We start from the raw sequence: 14,428 nt of genomic DNA, 5'->3' as shown, positions 1-14,428 counted from the left end.
TCAGGTCAAAATATTGGATCTTGAAACTTAACTGGAACTGGTTTTCTTCCCAATGTTTTAGTTTTCAGTCTTTCATATTATGATCCTAGGTCTTGGGGTACAGGAAAGAGGTGTTTCATATGACAAATGCTTTTGGTTAATTGTATTAGAAAACATGTTTAGGATTGTAACTCTTAGTCTCTTGTATGTACAAAAATAATCAGTAGATACACAATAGCATCAAGTGTGTTTATAGAGCTCTATAATAAAGCAATGGCACATGCAGGAGGCCATTCATTGTGCAGAATCAGCAGAGGAACAATCAAATAGCCAAAAATACAACCCATCATGGCATTTAGATCAACAGGATAAAAATGCTATATCAATACCAAAAACAGCTCTGTTTTAAAGAAGAGAGCTGACCAAAACTTAGGAATATAAATTCAAGTTATCCTGAATGATGCATGCCACAATAGAGACGATTATACCAATTTGTATACCCACAGAACAAAGAAAGTCATAAACCCTGAACATGAGATGTGGGAAGGGCATTAGGTAGACAGAATACAGCAAAGCAGGTGTATTATTCACTTTTCTCATTGCTGTCACAGAAATACTTGGCAGTGACAACTTAAAAAAAGACATATTTATTTTGTTCACAGTGACAGAAGTATCAGACTCTCATGGTAGGAAATGTTGACAGACAGGAGCAGTCTGTGTCATGGCAGCAGGAAGCAAAAAGAAGATTACAAAAAGTGACAAGACAGCCCCAAAGGACATACCCTCAGTGAATTTCCTTCAATTAGGCCCCACTTTTTGCTTTTCACCACTTCCCAATGATGTCATCATCCTATGAGTTAATCAATGGATTAATCCACTGATTAGTTCAAAGGTCTCAGGTGCAAGCCAAGCCCCCAATACATAAAGCATGGGAAACATTTTATATCCAAAATGTTACATCAGAGAAATATTTTCTAGAGGCTTAAGGTGTTACCTTTTAGCATTATTAACCTTAGGATGGTGGCATCTAGGGGGTCTGCTGAGTTTAGTAATGCATTGGAGAATTTTGTCTAATAATTATGGTTATATTAGAGCAAGCAAGAAGTTAATGGCCATTAAACAATTGAAGATAACCCAAGGTAAGTTTGGTTCTTGACATATAACATTTTCTGCCCACAACCATAATGTTTCAGTCATCCAAGGTCAAGCAGTCTGTAGGATTTTGAAAATAGATATAGCTTCTTCAGAGAACCTTGGTTCACAGTACATGAGATAGTTTCTAGAAATCTATGTGAGACAGTATGAAAGTATGAATATGAATACAAGCAAACCCATTTCCAGGTGAAAAGAAAGGATGATTAAATTAGTGTAGGCATGAAAAGTATTTACCCTGGTTCAAGAAAAACAAATCATCCAGTATGATTTGATACACATTATAGAGAAAGAACGTTAACTTCCTCTTTATCCTTCACAGTTCTTAGTTAGGACAAAAGCCTGATGCTCATAGGAGGAATGAGAAATTTAATAATATTAGTATCTTATGTATAGATGGAAGATAGTCAGGGAAGAGGGTATAAATCTCCAAGACATGGCCTTGAGTTTATATTGAAATAACTATAACACATATGTTAGAGAGATCAGTAACAGGGAGATAGCCAGGCAAGGTACAATGCACATGAGTAAGTTTTGTTATGTGCGTTTGTGGTAATTCCTTCTACATTAGCAAGGGTCTCTAGTGGTTTAATCATTTTTCTCTTCCTGGTATATACAAAGAAAGAAGTCTTCGCAATTGAGGATTTTCTTTATAGGTGGAAATTTCCCTTACAGAAAGATAATTGCTGCTCTGTTCTCACAGACTCTTCTCTGTCTTCAATCTCAAAATAAGCATTCAAAATAATCCTTATGCCAAAGGGTCATATTTTAGGGTGGTACATTTTCTACAGTGTATCTGGTGTATTGGTAATAAACCTAAACCTAAGATAGGAATATCCTCCTAAGTCATATGATTGATCTTGAAATTCGTCCTATGAGTAATTCAGAAGTCATGATTCTGGAAATGATTTGGTCATACTGGTTTTAGGAAGAAGAATGCCAAAGAATACAGAGAGTGGTAATGCTGAAGCCAAGAAAACAGTTGGAAAACATTTGTCCCTGCCAACTAAATGTAGAATGTACCTTCTACTGTTCCTTTCTGCCTAAAGAAGGTTAAGTTAGGAAAGAAAAGGAAAAAAAAAGAAGAATGGGCAGAAAACTACAAGAGGAAGATAGAATGAACTTTCTGGAGTAATATGTATATATCAGAAAGAGAAATGGGGATCTGTAGCATGCATTCCTCTCATTTTGAGCTTGTCTGGCATTCCAAGTCTACTGGATACTGTTTGACACCCTTCTCTTTTAGGCCTCCTACATCAGATCATATCACTTAACCATTCTTAATTTAAGAACTTTTTCTCATTTCCCTCCCAGCTACTACTAACCCACAAGCTTCCAGTTCACTTAAGGCCTAATGAAGGCTTTCTTCTTGCTACTTGTTGGATGTCTCTCCCAAAGCTCTACTTTTGACAATATAAGCCTTACTCAAATGTTTAACTTAAAGGACATAAGTCAAATTCTGAGAATAAGTTTGAAGATTCCATCCTGCCGAGCATCATGAGAGCTTTCATGACCTGCCAGTGTTCATAATTTTCTTCCTGTAAACCCCATCAGAATTTCATGCTTTATTAAGTTTTTTTTAAGCATGAAAATCTTCCATTGCTTCAAAGAGTTCAAAGTTCAATTCAACTTATGGAGGAGGTGGTACTGGGAAAGCACACCTGGGATTTTGTACACTAAGGTACACTCTCAGCCTTTAAATCCTCTATCTTATTACACATTTTTGGCAGGTCAAAGAAGCTCAACCTTTTTTGCTTTTGTTTTTTTTTCAAATTTTTATTATCAAACTGATATACAGAGAGGTTACAGTTTCATGCATTAGGCATTGGATACATTTCTTGTACTGTTTGTTACCTCCTCCCTCATACCCCCCCTCTCTCCTCCCCCTTTCCCTCCCCCCCCATGAGTTGTTCAGCTCACTTACACCAAACAGTTTTGCAAGTATTGCTTTTGTAGTTGTTTGTCTTTTTTACCCTGTGTCTCTCGATTTTGGTATTCCCTTTCAATTTCCTACTTCTAATACCAGTATACATGGTTTCCTTTACAGGGCTTGAAATTTAACTAAGACACTCATGCTCTTCTGTTGATCTGAATGTTTAGCAAGCTCCTAAAAATAGTTAAGAAATTCCCAAGTGAAACATATTTACTTCAATTTGAACAATATTTATTGTGTAAAGAACATGAGTAAGGTCCTGGTCCAAACATTCTCAATATTTCATCATTACATAATAAATGTGTCATGTATCTGCTTGTGGAGTAAACAAATAACAAATGTGTTAATATTGGAAGTTTGTATTTCACCTATATGTCTAAATTTATGGTTTTTTTTCTTAACTAAAGTACACTTCCTTTATTGAAGGATGAATTCCATGAGTAGATGAAATGGTGGTTTAAGTTACACAAATGTGTTTAAGAACATACCTTTCGCAGCAAGAATTCAGGACCAATAGATCCAGAAATGTAAATAAGCCTTCAACATTAAATTATATACACTTAATCTTGATGTCTATAGTGAAAAAAATCTACATATATATATATATATATATATATATCAGAAGTATTTTACTCAGGTGGCTAGAGATGTAAGAAACTATAGTGCATTTCTCATCCCCATTTCCTTATAGAAGAACTATGTTAAAATTCCTGTACATTAATGTTTTAATTTTTATTTAATTTTTATTATCATTAAGGAGTTGCCATTCACCAAAGCAGTTTGCAAATCTTAATGTGTATCTTAATCCATGACAATGGCAACATTCTCACCCACCATTCTCAACTCACCCCTTCCCTCAATTATCTTAACTGTAGTTAATGTATTGAATTGTTCCCCATTTAATGAAGCAGTATATGTATACAATGCATCTGTGTCATCCCTTCAACATCTTCAACAACTACCGCCTTGGCCTGCCCCAATCCCTTATGTTTCTCAGGGCTACACAATGAAACCATGCCTGCATCCTCCCTTTTCCCCCACTTCATTCTTTTACCTCTTTGCCCTTGGCCCAAGCATCCCCTCTTGCAACCATTAACTTTAAAAGAAAGCAAAAGTAATATATTTCCATTCCTTTACATTAGTGGAACTCTTAACAAATACGTTGTTAATTGCGTTCTAAGAAGTGGATATAAAGACATGATAAGAAAGACAAGCTAGGTAAACTATATGATTGTTGCCTCTCATGTTGACACCTAGAGTCATCTAATCCCTAACAAAAAAAAATTATGGGGAAATAAAGATTTTAAATTGATAGTTCAATGTTTGCAGAGTGACTAGCCCATGTCCACACTGGGATAGGAAGTGAGACCCTATCTCAAAAGTGACCAGACTAGTCAGATGACTCTGCAGTAAAGTGCCTGCCTACCAAGTATGAAGACTGGAATTCCAACCACAGTGCCACAAATAAACAAGTATTATGTGAGATGATGGATCTGTATGTTTGCTTCAGTAAGCCACCCGTTTCCCCATCTTCATGTAGCCCCTACCATCATGTTGTAAACTTCATAGTTTACATAGTCAAACATTTGAGAGAAAATTCCCATGCTTTGGAAAATCCTCATATTTAGGGAAACTTATCCTAGGGATATCTGAATTGGGGTGGGGAGGAATAATAACAAAGATCTAGCTTCATAAGAAAGCAAAAATGTCCTCTACTATACTCTTTGGCCAATGCTTTCTAATTCTTCTTTTTCATATCTTTAAATACAGAATCCCCTCCACCTACAACTGAGTTTAGAAAATTCCTTAAGTTCTGATGCTGATGTCACTGTCTCAATCCTCACCATGAACAACTGGTACAATTTTAGCTTGCTGCTGTGCCAGGAAGACTGGAACATCACCGACTTCCTTCTCCTTATCCAGAACAATTCCAAGTTCCACCTTGGATCTATCATCAACACCACTGCTAACCTCTCCTCCACCAAGGACCTCTTAAGCTTCCTGCAGGTCCAGCTTGAGAGCGTTAAGAACAGCACACCCACCATGGTGATGTTTGGCTGCAACATGGAGAGTATCCGGCAGATTTTTGAAATCACCACCCAGTTTGCTATAACAACCCCTGAGCTTCACTGGGTCCTGGGAGATTCACAGAATGTAGAAGAACTGAGGACAGAAGGTCTGCCCTTGGGGCTCATTGCTCATGGGAAAACAACACAGTCTTTCTTTGAGTACTATGTACAAGATGCCATGGAGCTGGTTGCTAGGGCTGTAGCCACAGCCACCATGATCCAACCAGAACTAGCTCTCGTTCCCAGCACGATGAATTGCATGGATGTCAAAACTACGAATCTCACATCAGGACAGTATCTCTCAAGGTAGGATGAAAGTCTTGGATTAACTTCTCATCCTGGATTGTATCTCTGACAAGAAGTAAAATAGCTTTTGCAGAAATGTTGGATCTGAGTAATTTTAAACTTCTGAAAGAGTGTGGGGCAATATAAGGGCATTTTATGATCTGTTATCTGTAATTTGTTCTGTAGGCTTCTAAGTGCATAGTACAGAGAGAGCACTCAGGTCTACTTAACTCATTACTCATTGTTGGATTCTTGGCAAGTTTTTAAAATAAAAAATAAATTTCATAGTAAGCATGTCATGAAACTATTTGTGAAAAGTAATACCATATTTGGCTCATAGTTGTTGCACAATAAATATCTCTTTCCCTGCCAGTTCTTTTCCATGTCAATAGGCTTAAACAAATCTTTTTATATATATATATATATACAGAAAATAAAAGTCACACTGGAAGTGGACTTTTTTCCTCTTTCTAGACCTTGATGCTTAAAGCAGTAAAGAGTTCAAATTTTAGCTACTTAACAATTGGGTAACCTGGAAAAGTTACAAGGCTTCTCTGAGTCTTCGTTTCAAATGTTCTAAATCAACTTTCATAAAATGGGTATGAGTAGATCTTGTTATTCATAGAGTTACAGTGATAAATGATCAACAGAAAAATGATAGATTATAGATAAACATAGGAGAAGAGATACAAGTAAAAGTTTCACAAGAACATTATTATACTTTTAATAGCATTAATTTTTACATAGTAATTATATATATATATATATGCCTTAATTAGATACCTTTCTGTTTAGTACCTCAATCTGATTCTGAAGCTAAACTGAAAAATCCCACCTAAATTAAACACTACCTCTAACACAGAAATGATTTTTGTAATTCTTGGGCAATGAGCAATATCCTTGACATATATTTTGTAGGGGCCTAGATTTGCCTCCAGAAAAAGACCACCTACAATCAGAGAGGCCAAGTTAAGAAAGCTAGCCCATAGACTTGACCCTAGTTTTAAACTGTAGTCTTGGGACAGTGACTGAACTGAAGAATACAAGAAAATTTACTTTTAAAAGGAACATTTCATAAAAGCTCAGGGAAACCTCCAAATTTTACATCTAAATTTATATGTCAAATTTGAGCATCTAACTTTATGCAAGACAACAAGCTTTTTAAACGCCATATATATCGTAGAATTAAACATTGTCTATAAACTCTTTTAAAATGCTGACAACAAGCTACAGAAACATTAAATTTGATTTCTACCAATCTATTAATAATTCAATTAAATATTCTATATCATCTGAACTTTCCATTCCTCCCCCACTGTATTTGAATTTCCTTAAGGTCAAACACTGCACAAGTTTTATTTCATAACTTCCATCCAGATTTAATCTATTGCTTGTACACTACCACACAGCAGAGGCTCAAGATTTTGTCTAAGGCAAAAAGCAATCTCTTTTACCACAGATGTAGAAGCAAAGCTTTGATTTATAATTTCAAATAGTCATTATTTTTAGAAGGACAATCACAAACAGCAGGCAGGAAACACCACTAGTGAAAACTACATTAAGTTATTTAGCATCTTTCTGTCTTGTGTAAAATGGAGAGCATAAGAAAAATCATTCTGTTTGGATGCTACAAATGTTTAGAAACCACCAAGAGGAATATTTGCTGTCAGGTTGGACAAACCTCAGGGATTCATTTTATCAAGATCAAGTGATCATTCTGGCTCACCAAGATTTAATTTACATTAAAATTACATGCTTGCTTCTACAAGAATCCCATGGCACTCTGAACATCAGGTTTTATTATGGCACTCAGCCCATTCCACCATCATTATTTGTCTGTGCACCTGACTTATGAGCTAAAACATAATATGAAAGAGAAGCACAATTGTTCAGCATAGCCCAAACTCTAGTAACTACCAGACACCTAATAAATACTCACTGAACCTTAGCAGTACAGAAAGAAAGAGACTTTGTATTATATTTATGCCTTCCAATATCTGTTACTTTAGAAGAAAATAGGTAGTTGGTAGATAAATGTAGATTTTTTTTACCTGCTTCTTGTCTAGTTTTCTCTTCTCTTTTTCTTCTTTTTTTTGTGGAAACTTGGCTGATAACCTCTACCCTCATGACTATTTCCACATTTTTATTCTACAAGCTTTGAAAGTTGTAAAAAGAAGAATGTGAGGTTTGGAGCCCCAGCGGCAATCCACAATGTAGAAGGGTCAGTGACAATATTTTCATCCCTATGGAAGTGTTTGAGAAATGAACTCAAAGAACTTCAGAAAATATGCCTAGGACATCTTAAACTCCCTGAGGAATGCCGTCAAAGAGAAAGTTTCAAAGTGTTCAGGAAAAGGGTCAGGGGAAGTGGGCCAATCCCCAGAAGGCTTCTCTGTAATGAATAACTTAAAAGCCACCTAAGTCATAAAACATCTGTGGGTTTTTATCATCTTTATTTATTTTGCTTAATTCAGTCTTTTAGAAAGTTAGTTATTCTCAGCCCATAAGTCACATCTGCATACAGTAATTTTCTTAATTGTCCCTAAATTCTGTGAGGCTGACCCTGCTTCCTCACCACATAATAAAAGCCAGGGGGGATAATGAGCTATGACTAGCGGGTATCAGAGTTATACAAGCTTTCATTTCTCATAGTGTCATTTTCAGACTGAACTGACAGAATTGTTAACATTTTAAAATGTTAATGAAAGCACCAAAAACGTGGCATTTTTCAGTACAAGCTTTTAGACGAGAAAAATCATTTCTCAGGGTAGACTATGTAGACATGATTACAGGTATAAAGGATTTTATTCTTCCTAGTTCCCCACCTGTCAGAGCAAATGCATATCATCACTGAATGTAGACCAAAAGCATGTGAGCACCAAGACTGTTGAAAGATCTTTAACAATTTATTTGTAAGGTGATTTACTAAAGGTTAATTATATGGAATGACTACAGATAGCATATTATTTCAATCACACCTCCATAAATACAAATGTCTAGCTGTTTCTGTCCAACCAATGACCATTTGTCGAGCTAGAGAGGGTAAGATATACTGAAGACTTGGTTCTAGTAATTTTGGAGCTGACAGTCTAATACATGAAGGTTGATGGTTTTCAAAAAAGTGAACTGATAAGATGTATGCTTCTTAACTTATTTCTAGAGAGGGTTTTATTATGTAGTATAGAGATTCTCCTGCCTCTGCCTCTATGACCCATTTACTCCTTAATCTCAGCTTAGAAAACAAATATATTATATGTAACATATAATATATATAATTTTATCTAAAAGTAATAAAGCCTTTTTGAAGATACATCTCTAGCTAATCTGTTTGTATTAAAAATGTATCCAAGCTGGGCATTGGTGGCTCACAACTGTAATCCTAACCACTCAGGAGTCTGAGATCTGAAAATCATGGTTCATAGCTAGTCTGAGCAAGAAAGTCCATGAGAGTCTTATCTCTAATTAGTCACCAAAAAGCCAGAAGCAGAGCTATATATCTCAAGTGGTAGGGTGCTAGCCTTGGGCAAAAAAGGTCAGGAATAGCACCCAGGTCCAGAATTCAAACCGCAGCCCCAGGTCCACACACACACACACACACACACACACACACACACACACACACACATATGTGTATGTGTGTATATATGTGTATGTGTATATATATGTGTGTGTGTGTATCTCTGTGCATGTGTGTGTGTGTGTGTGTGTGTGTGTGTGTAGATTCTTCAAAGCTAGGTGCTAGTATCTCAGACTCGTAATCCTAGTTACTCAGGAGACTGAGAATATTGAAGATTGCTCTTTAAAGCCAGTCTGGACCAAGAGACTCTATCTCCAATTAATGAGCAAATGCCAGACTGGAAGTATGACTCAAGCAATTGAGTACCAGTGTAAGCAGAAACACTGAATAAACACAAGGCCCTGAGTTTAAGCTCCCGTACTAGCTCAAAAAAATATATATAACAAGAAATGAATAGAATGTTTTTTTACATGAATACTACCTCCACTTAAACATTACATGCAATATGACATCTAAAGTATTTTTTAAAAAACAAAACTGCAGGGCTGGGGATATAGCCTAGTGGCAAGAGTGCCTGCCTCGGATACACGAGACCCTAGGTTCGATTCCCCAGCACCACATATACAGAAAACGGCCTTGAGCGGGAAGAAGCCAGGGACAGTGCTCAGGCCCTGAGTCCAAGCCCAGGACTGGCCAAAAAAAAAAAAAACTACAGAAAATATAAATGTATACACTTGAAGTAAGACATTTGTGTATGCCCTCTAAAACAAAAAGCAAAACCAAAGAAGAATCACCTGGGTACTAATGGCTTGCCCCTATAATCCTAGCTAATCAGAAGGCTAAGATCTGAGGATCACGGTTTGAACCTAGCCCAGGCAGATAAATCCAAGAGGCCCATATCTCTAAAGGTAGAGGTGTGGCTCAAGTGTTAAAGGTCCAGCCTTGAAAAAAAAAAAGCCAAGCAAAAATGTGAATGCTTGAGCCTGAACACACACACACACACACACACACACACACACACACCAGAAAACTAAAACTACATAGCCAACCAGCTTCATTTAATACATGAAGCTAATAAATTACTTTCTTTTGCTCATTGGGCATTTGTAAATCTCAATACATTTTCCTAAAAGAAAACATAATCATTTTAGAAGCTGTGATCAGTGATAGAACCTTTGCCTTGCATCTGTGATCCCCTCCTCCAAAATGAGGAAACAGCTTAAAAGTCTACTTTCTACAATTAATCTACTAATCTATAATTAGAAATAAATATGTACTGGGTACTGGAGGTTCATACCTGTAATCCTAGCTACCCAAGAAGCTGAGATCTGAAGATCATCATTCAAAGCCAGCCCAGGCAGAAAAGTTCCCATGAAACTTATCTCTAACTACTCAAACACTGGAAATGAAGCTATGGCTCAAAGTTAGAGTACAAACCTTGAACAAAGGAGTTCAGGGACAGTGGCCACGCTCTGAGTTCAAGTCCCTCAACTGATAAAAGAAAAAAAAGAAAGATGCCACATTCAATGACATATTTATAGTTTTAAATGTCTCCATTATTGAAGACGAGATGGTGAATACAAAAACCTCTCTTCATCCCAAGAAACTAAAAGAGGTGAGGGAGACTTAGAAAGAAGAACAAAGATAACAAGTTAAGTGAGGAGACAGTCCTGAGTAGTACAAGAATAGCAACGTGTGTGTGTGTGTGTGTGTATGTCCTTTGCCGAAACTGACCCAGAAAAATAGAAATATACTAATTGAGATTGTAAAAGCGATTAAAGAACTTATTTTTGAGTGCCAGATCCAGATAGTTTTAGAATGGACTCCTACAAATTCCAGTGGGAAATCAGAACACAAATCACACCAACCAAAATTTAAGTGAAATACTTCTTACTAAAGCCCTTACTTACCTTCTCTACTTTTATGAAGGCCTTCTGCTTCATTGAAAATATAATTAAACTTCTCTCAGTGAATTACAGGTGGAAAATCTAATGATATCTATAATAGACCTCTAAGATATTCTATTGAGTAGAATCTAAAAGTTGCCACATCACACCTATCACCTTCCTGACCCAGGCCCTTACACACCTCTGCTTTCTCTCACCTACAGTCTCTTAGCACAGCTAATACCAAACTTGTGTCTGAAAGCACAACATTTTTGCCTTTTCAAGAACACTGCCTCCCAATAATTCTCTATTTCTTCTACATCAGTAACATGTGAATCCCTACTGGGTCATTCCCAGCAGCAAAAGAGCTTTATTTCTTCATCCAGCTAGAATGTATGTCTAGACATATGTGCATGCATACATGCATATTCACATGGATATTTACTTGATTTTCTCTTCACTATTATTCCATTTTTTGTCCTCTTTGCATAATAACCTGCTAAAGAATTAACTCAATTTTCTCTCTCCGTGTTCCCCCCTGCATCTGTCCCATTAAAGTTTTAGGTTGCAACACATCACTAAATTTACTAGACAGAAGTTGCCAGCAACCTACTCTTATAAGCCAATGATTCATTTTGTACAAACTTTATAGAACAGTTAGAAGCATACTTGACATCCTTGATCTTTGGGTCCTTCTTGAAACACCTTTTTATTTGTCTTCTAGAACACATTACAACCTGTTTATTCTCAACAGCTGTGGTTCTTCCTTCTTAACATCTTTAACTAGTTTAATTTAGGCATCTTTGTCACCCCTACGCCTTGTAGTACCACAGATTATTCCTTACATTTCTACTCATCTACAGTAACTCCCGCCGTGATGTCATTTGGTATTTGTCAATGCCATGTATATACTGAAGGTTTCCAAATTTGTATCTTCAGTGTAGACTTCATTCCTGAGTTCCACATGATGCAAAACTTGACATCTCAATTTGAATGTTTATATTTGCACATTAAAACTCACAAAATTGAGCCCCTGGTAGTTTTTCTTCCACCTCAAACTTAACTCTCTTACAGAGAATTTGATTTCTTTAATGGTAATTTAACCACTCAGTTGCTCAGAACCAAAACCTAATGTCAACCATGACTCTCTTATCTAGCCACCATATCTGAGTCATCAGCAAATCCATCTTTAAAACATATTAAGATCTAACTAATCAGGAACCATCACAGCTACTACTGCAGTTCACACCATGCCATTTTTATGTGCATATGTAAAACAGCCTCATACTGGTCTTTCTGCTTCTGTCTTGCACTCTAGTACATTCTTTTTTTTTTTTTTTTTTTTGGCCAGTCCTGGGCCTTGGACTCGGGGCCTGAGCACTGTCCCTGGCTTCTTCCCGCTCAAGGCTAGCACTCTGCCACCTGAGCCACAGCACCCCTTCTGGCCGTTTTCCATATACGTGGTGCTGGGGACTCGAACCTAGGTCTTCATGTATGGGAGGCAAGCACTCTTGCCACTAGGCCATATCCCCAGCCCCCTCTAGTACATTCTTCACACAGTAACATGAGAGTCCTATTAAAATATATACAGTCATATGACCACATCTCCTCATTTAAATTTCACCAATAACTGTCCTTACACACCGAGAGTAAACACAAACATAACAATGATCTCTGAAAAAAATGTCTGTTTCCCAATCGTCTCTGACCCCATTTTCAATGGGAGAAGGTCTAACATATTCTCTCCCCAAATATATTAGGCATACTCCTGTACTCCCCTATACGTGGATAATGTTCTTTACCTAGATAACTTCATTATGGATTCTACTCTTTTCTTAGTTCTTAATTCAAATATTACCTTCTCAGAGGTAAGATTTTTCATTACCTTATTTTTCCTCCTTTGCATTTATTTAATGCTATATAATATCTCATATATATTACCTAAAAGCATAGTCTTCTTCCATAGACTACAAACTGAATAGACTATTGTCTTCATTTACATATATATGTATATATACATACATAAACACATTTCCATATATACACATATATGCAAATACATATATATCTATATAGATATATGTGCAAATATAGATATCTATTTGTATACCTATAGATACATATATCCATATATATATACATATATTTTTTGCCAGTCCTGGTGCTTGAACTCAGGGCCTGAGCACTGTCCCTGGCTTCTTTTTGCTCATGGATAGCACTCAATCACTTGAGACACAGTGCCATTTCCAGCTTTTCTGTATATGTGGTGCTGAGGAATCGAACCCAGTTCTTCATGTATGCTAGGCAAGCACTCTACCACTAAGCCACATTCCCAGCCCCTATATATTTTGATATACATGTATTTATACATATATATAAATATATGGAGAGAGAGAGAGAGAAAGGAGGTGAGAGAGAAACAGTGCCTATCATAAAGTGAGTATTGTTGAATGGGAAAAACAGTAAATGGACAATGATGTTTGGTAACATCATCATTCATTTGCTTCAATAAGTAAGAAAAAATATTACATATCAAGATTTTATGTACAAATATGCCTCCCGAAAAATATCGTAAATATATTAAACGCGGATCTTGCTTGTATCATGAAACGTCTCCAAGATATGTTGAGTAGTTTTCGAAGTGCAAATTGTATCTTAGCTGCTAAACAAATCAACACTTACTCTTAACTAGTGATATAATTAGGAGCTTTTCATGAAGCAAAATTATCTAATGAGACTTTCTTTTAAGTGCAATGGTGTCTTGGGAGGTTTGCTGAATTGGTTTCTTGAATATTACTGTGTGCAGGGCAGAGGATTAAACTAGAGCCCTTGCAGAATGACAAAGGTATTGTAACATTCTTCTAACTGGTCTCCAGGTCACCATCTCTTCCTTGTTGTATATACATTTTACTTGCTTCTAGGTCAGTATTACTAATACAGACCTCTGGTGATGTCATTATGCTTCTCAGAAATTTTTATGGCTCCCTCTTTACTATTAAAATAAAATCCAAGATCATAAAACAGGTGGAAGAAGCCTCTAAAGTCTAGATGCAACCTCTTTGCCCTTTATTATATTCTAATACTTTTCTACATTGCTCTCCAAGTTATGCTTACTGCCTTCTTATGTTTTCTGTGTTCTTATCTTTCTTCATAATCCTGCATCTGGAAGATTTGTTTAGAGTACACATTCAGGCCAGAACAATTGGAAACAGGCTCTAAATTTCTACTAAAGAAATTTAAGATTATTTATCCATATTGCTCTTTGGGATTACATGAAGTTTATTAGATTCTACTATATTCCACAGGTCTTATTTTTGTAACCCTTTGTTAACCCGTGCTTCATACATTCTCAGTATGGTTGGTGAACAAAACACAATCCTTGGTATTTGCCTTCTTGGAATCACTGCTTTTTGTTTCTGAAGATTAAATGTCTCTTTATTAAACACCCTCCTCTCCACCCCAGCAACTAACAAAACAAACAGATGGAGAGAAAAAGAGAGAAAGAGGCAAGATGTGCTGTTCCTCACATTTGGAATTATATTTAGCCTCCTCCTTCTAGATTACATCCTCTCTAGCTACCAAAGATGCAAATAAAAAAATCTACAAC

At 36.5% G+C, this 14,428-nt stretch overlaps 1 protein-coding gene across 1 annotated transcript in view; it reads left to right on the top strand.

Annotated features, from left to right (window-relative positions):
* Positions 1 to 14,428, top strand: part of Grin3a (glutamate ionotropic receptor NMDA type subunit 3A) — a 138,542-nt gene that overhangs the window by 43,986 nt on the left and 80,128 nt on the right. The window contains exon 2 of the mRNA XM_048338347.1: positions 4,835 to 5,439. Within this exon, the coding sequence (XP_048194304.1) occupies positions 4,835 to 5,439 (605 nt within the window). The remainder of the gene's footprint in view (positions 1 to 4,834; positions 5,440 to 14,428) is intronic.

This window comes from Perognathus longimembris, chromosome 1, assembly GCF_023159225.1.
Source record: "Perognathus longimembris pacificus isolate PPM17 chromosome 1, ASM2315922v1, whole genome shotgun sequence".
NCBI lineage: Eukaryota > Metazoa > Chordata > Mammalia > Rodentia > Heteromyidae > Perognathus > Perognathus longimembris.
This window is presented reverse-complemented; position numbering and strand designations above follow the sequence as displayed.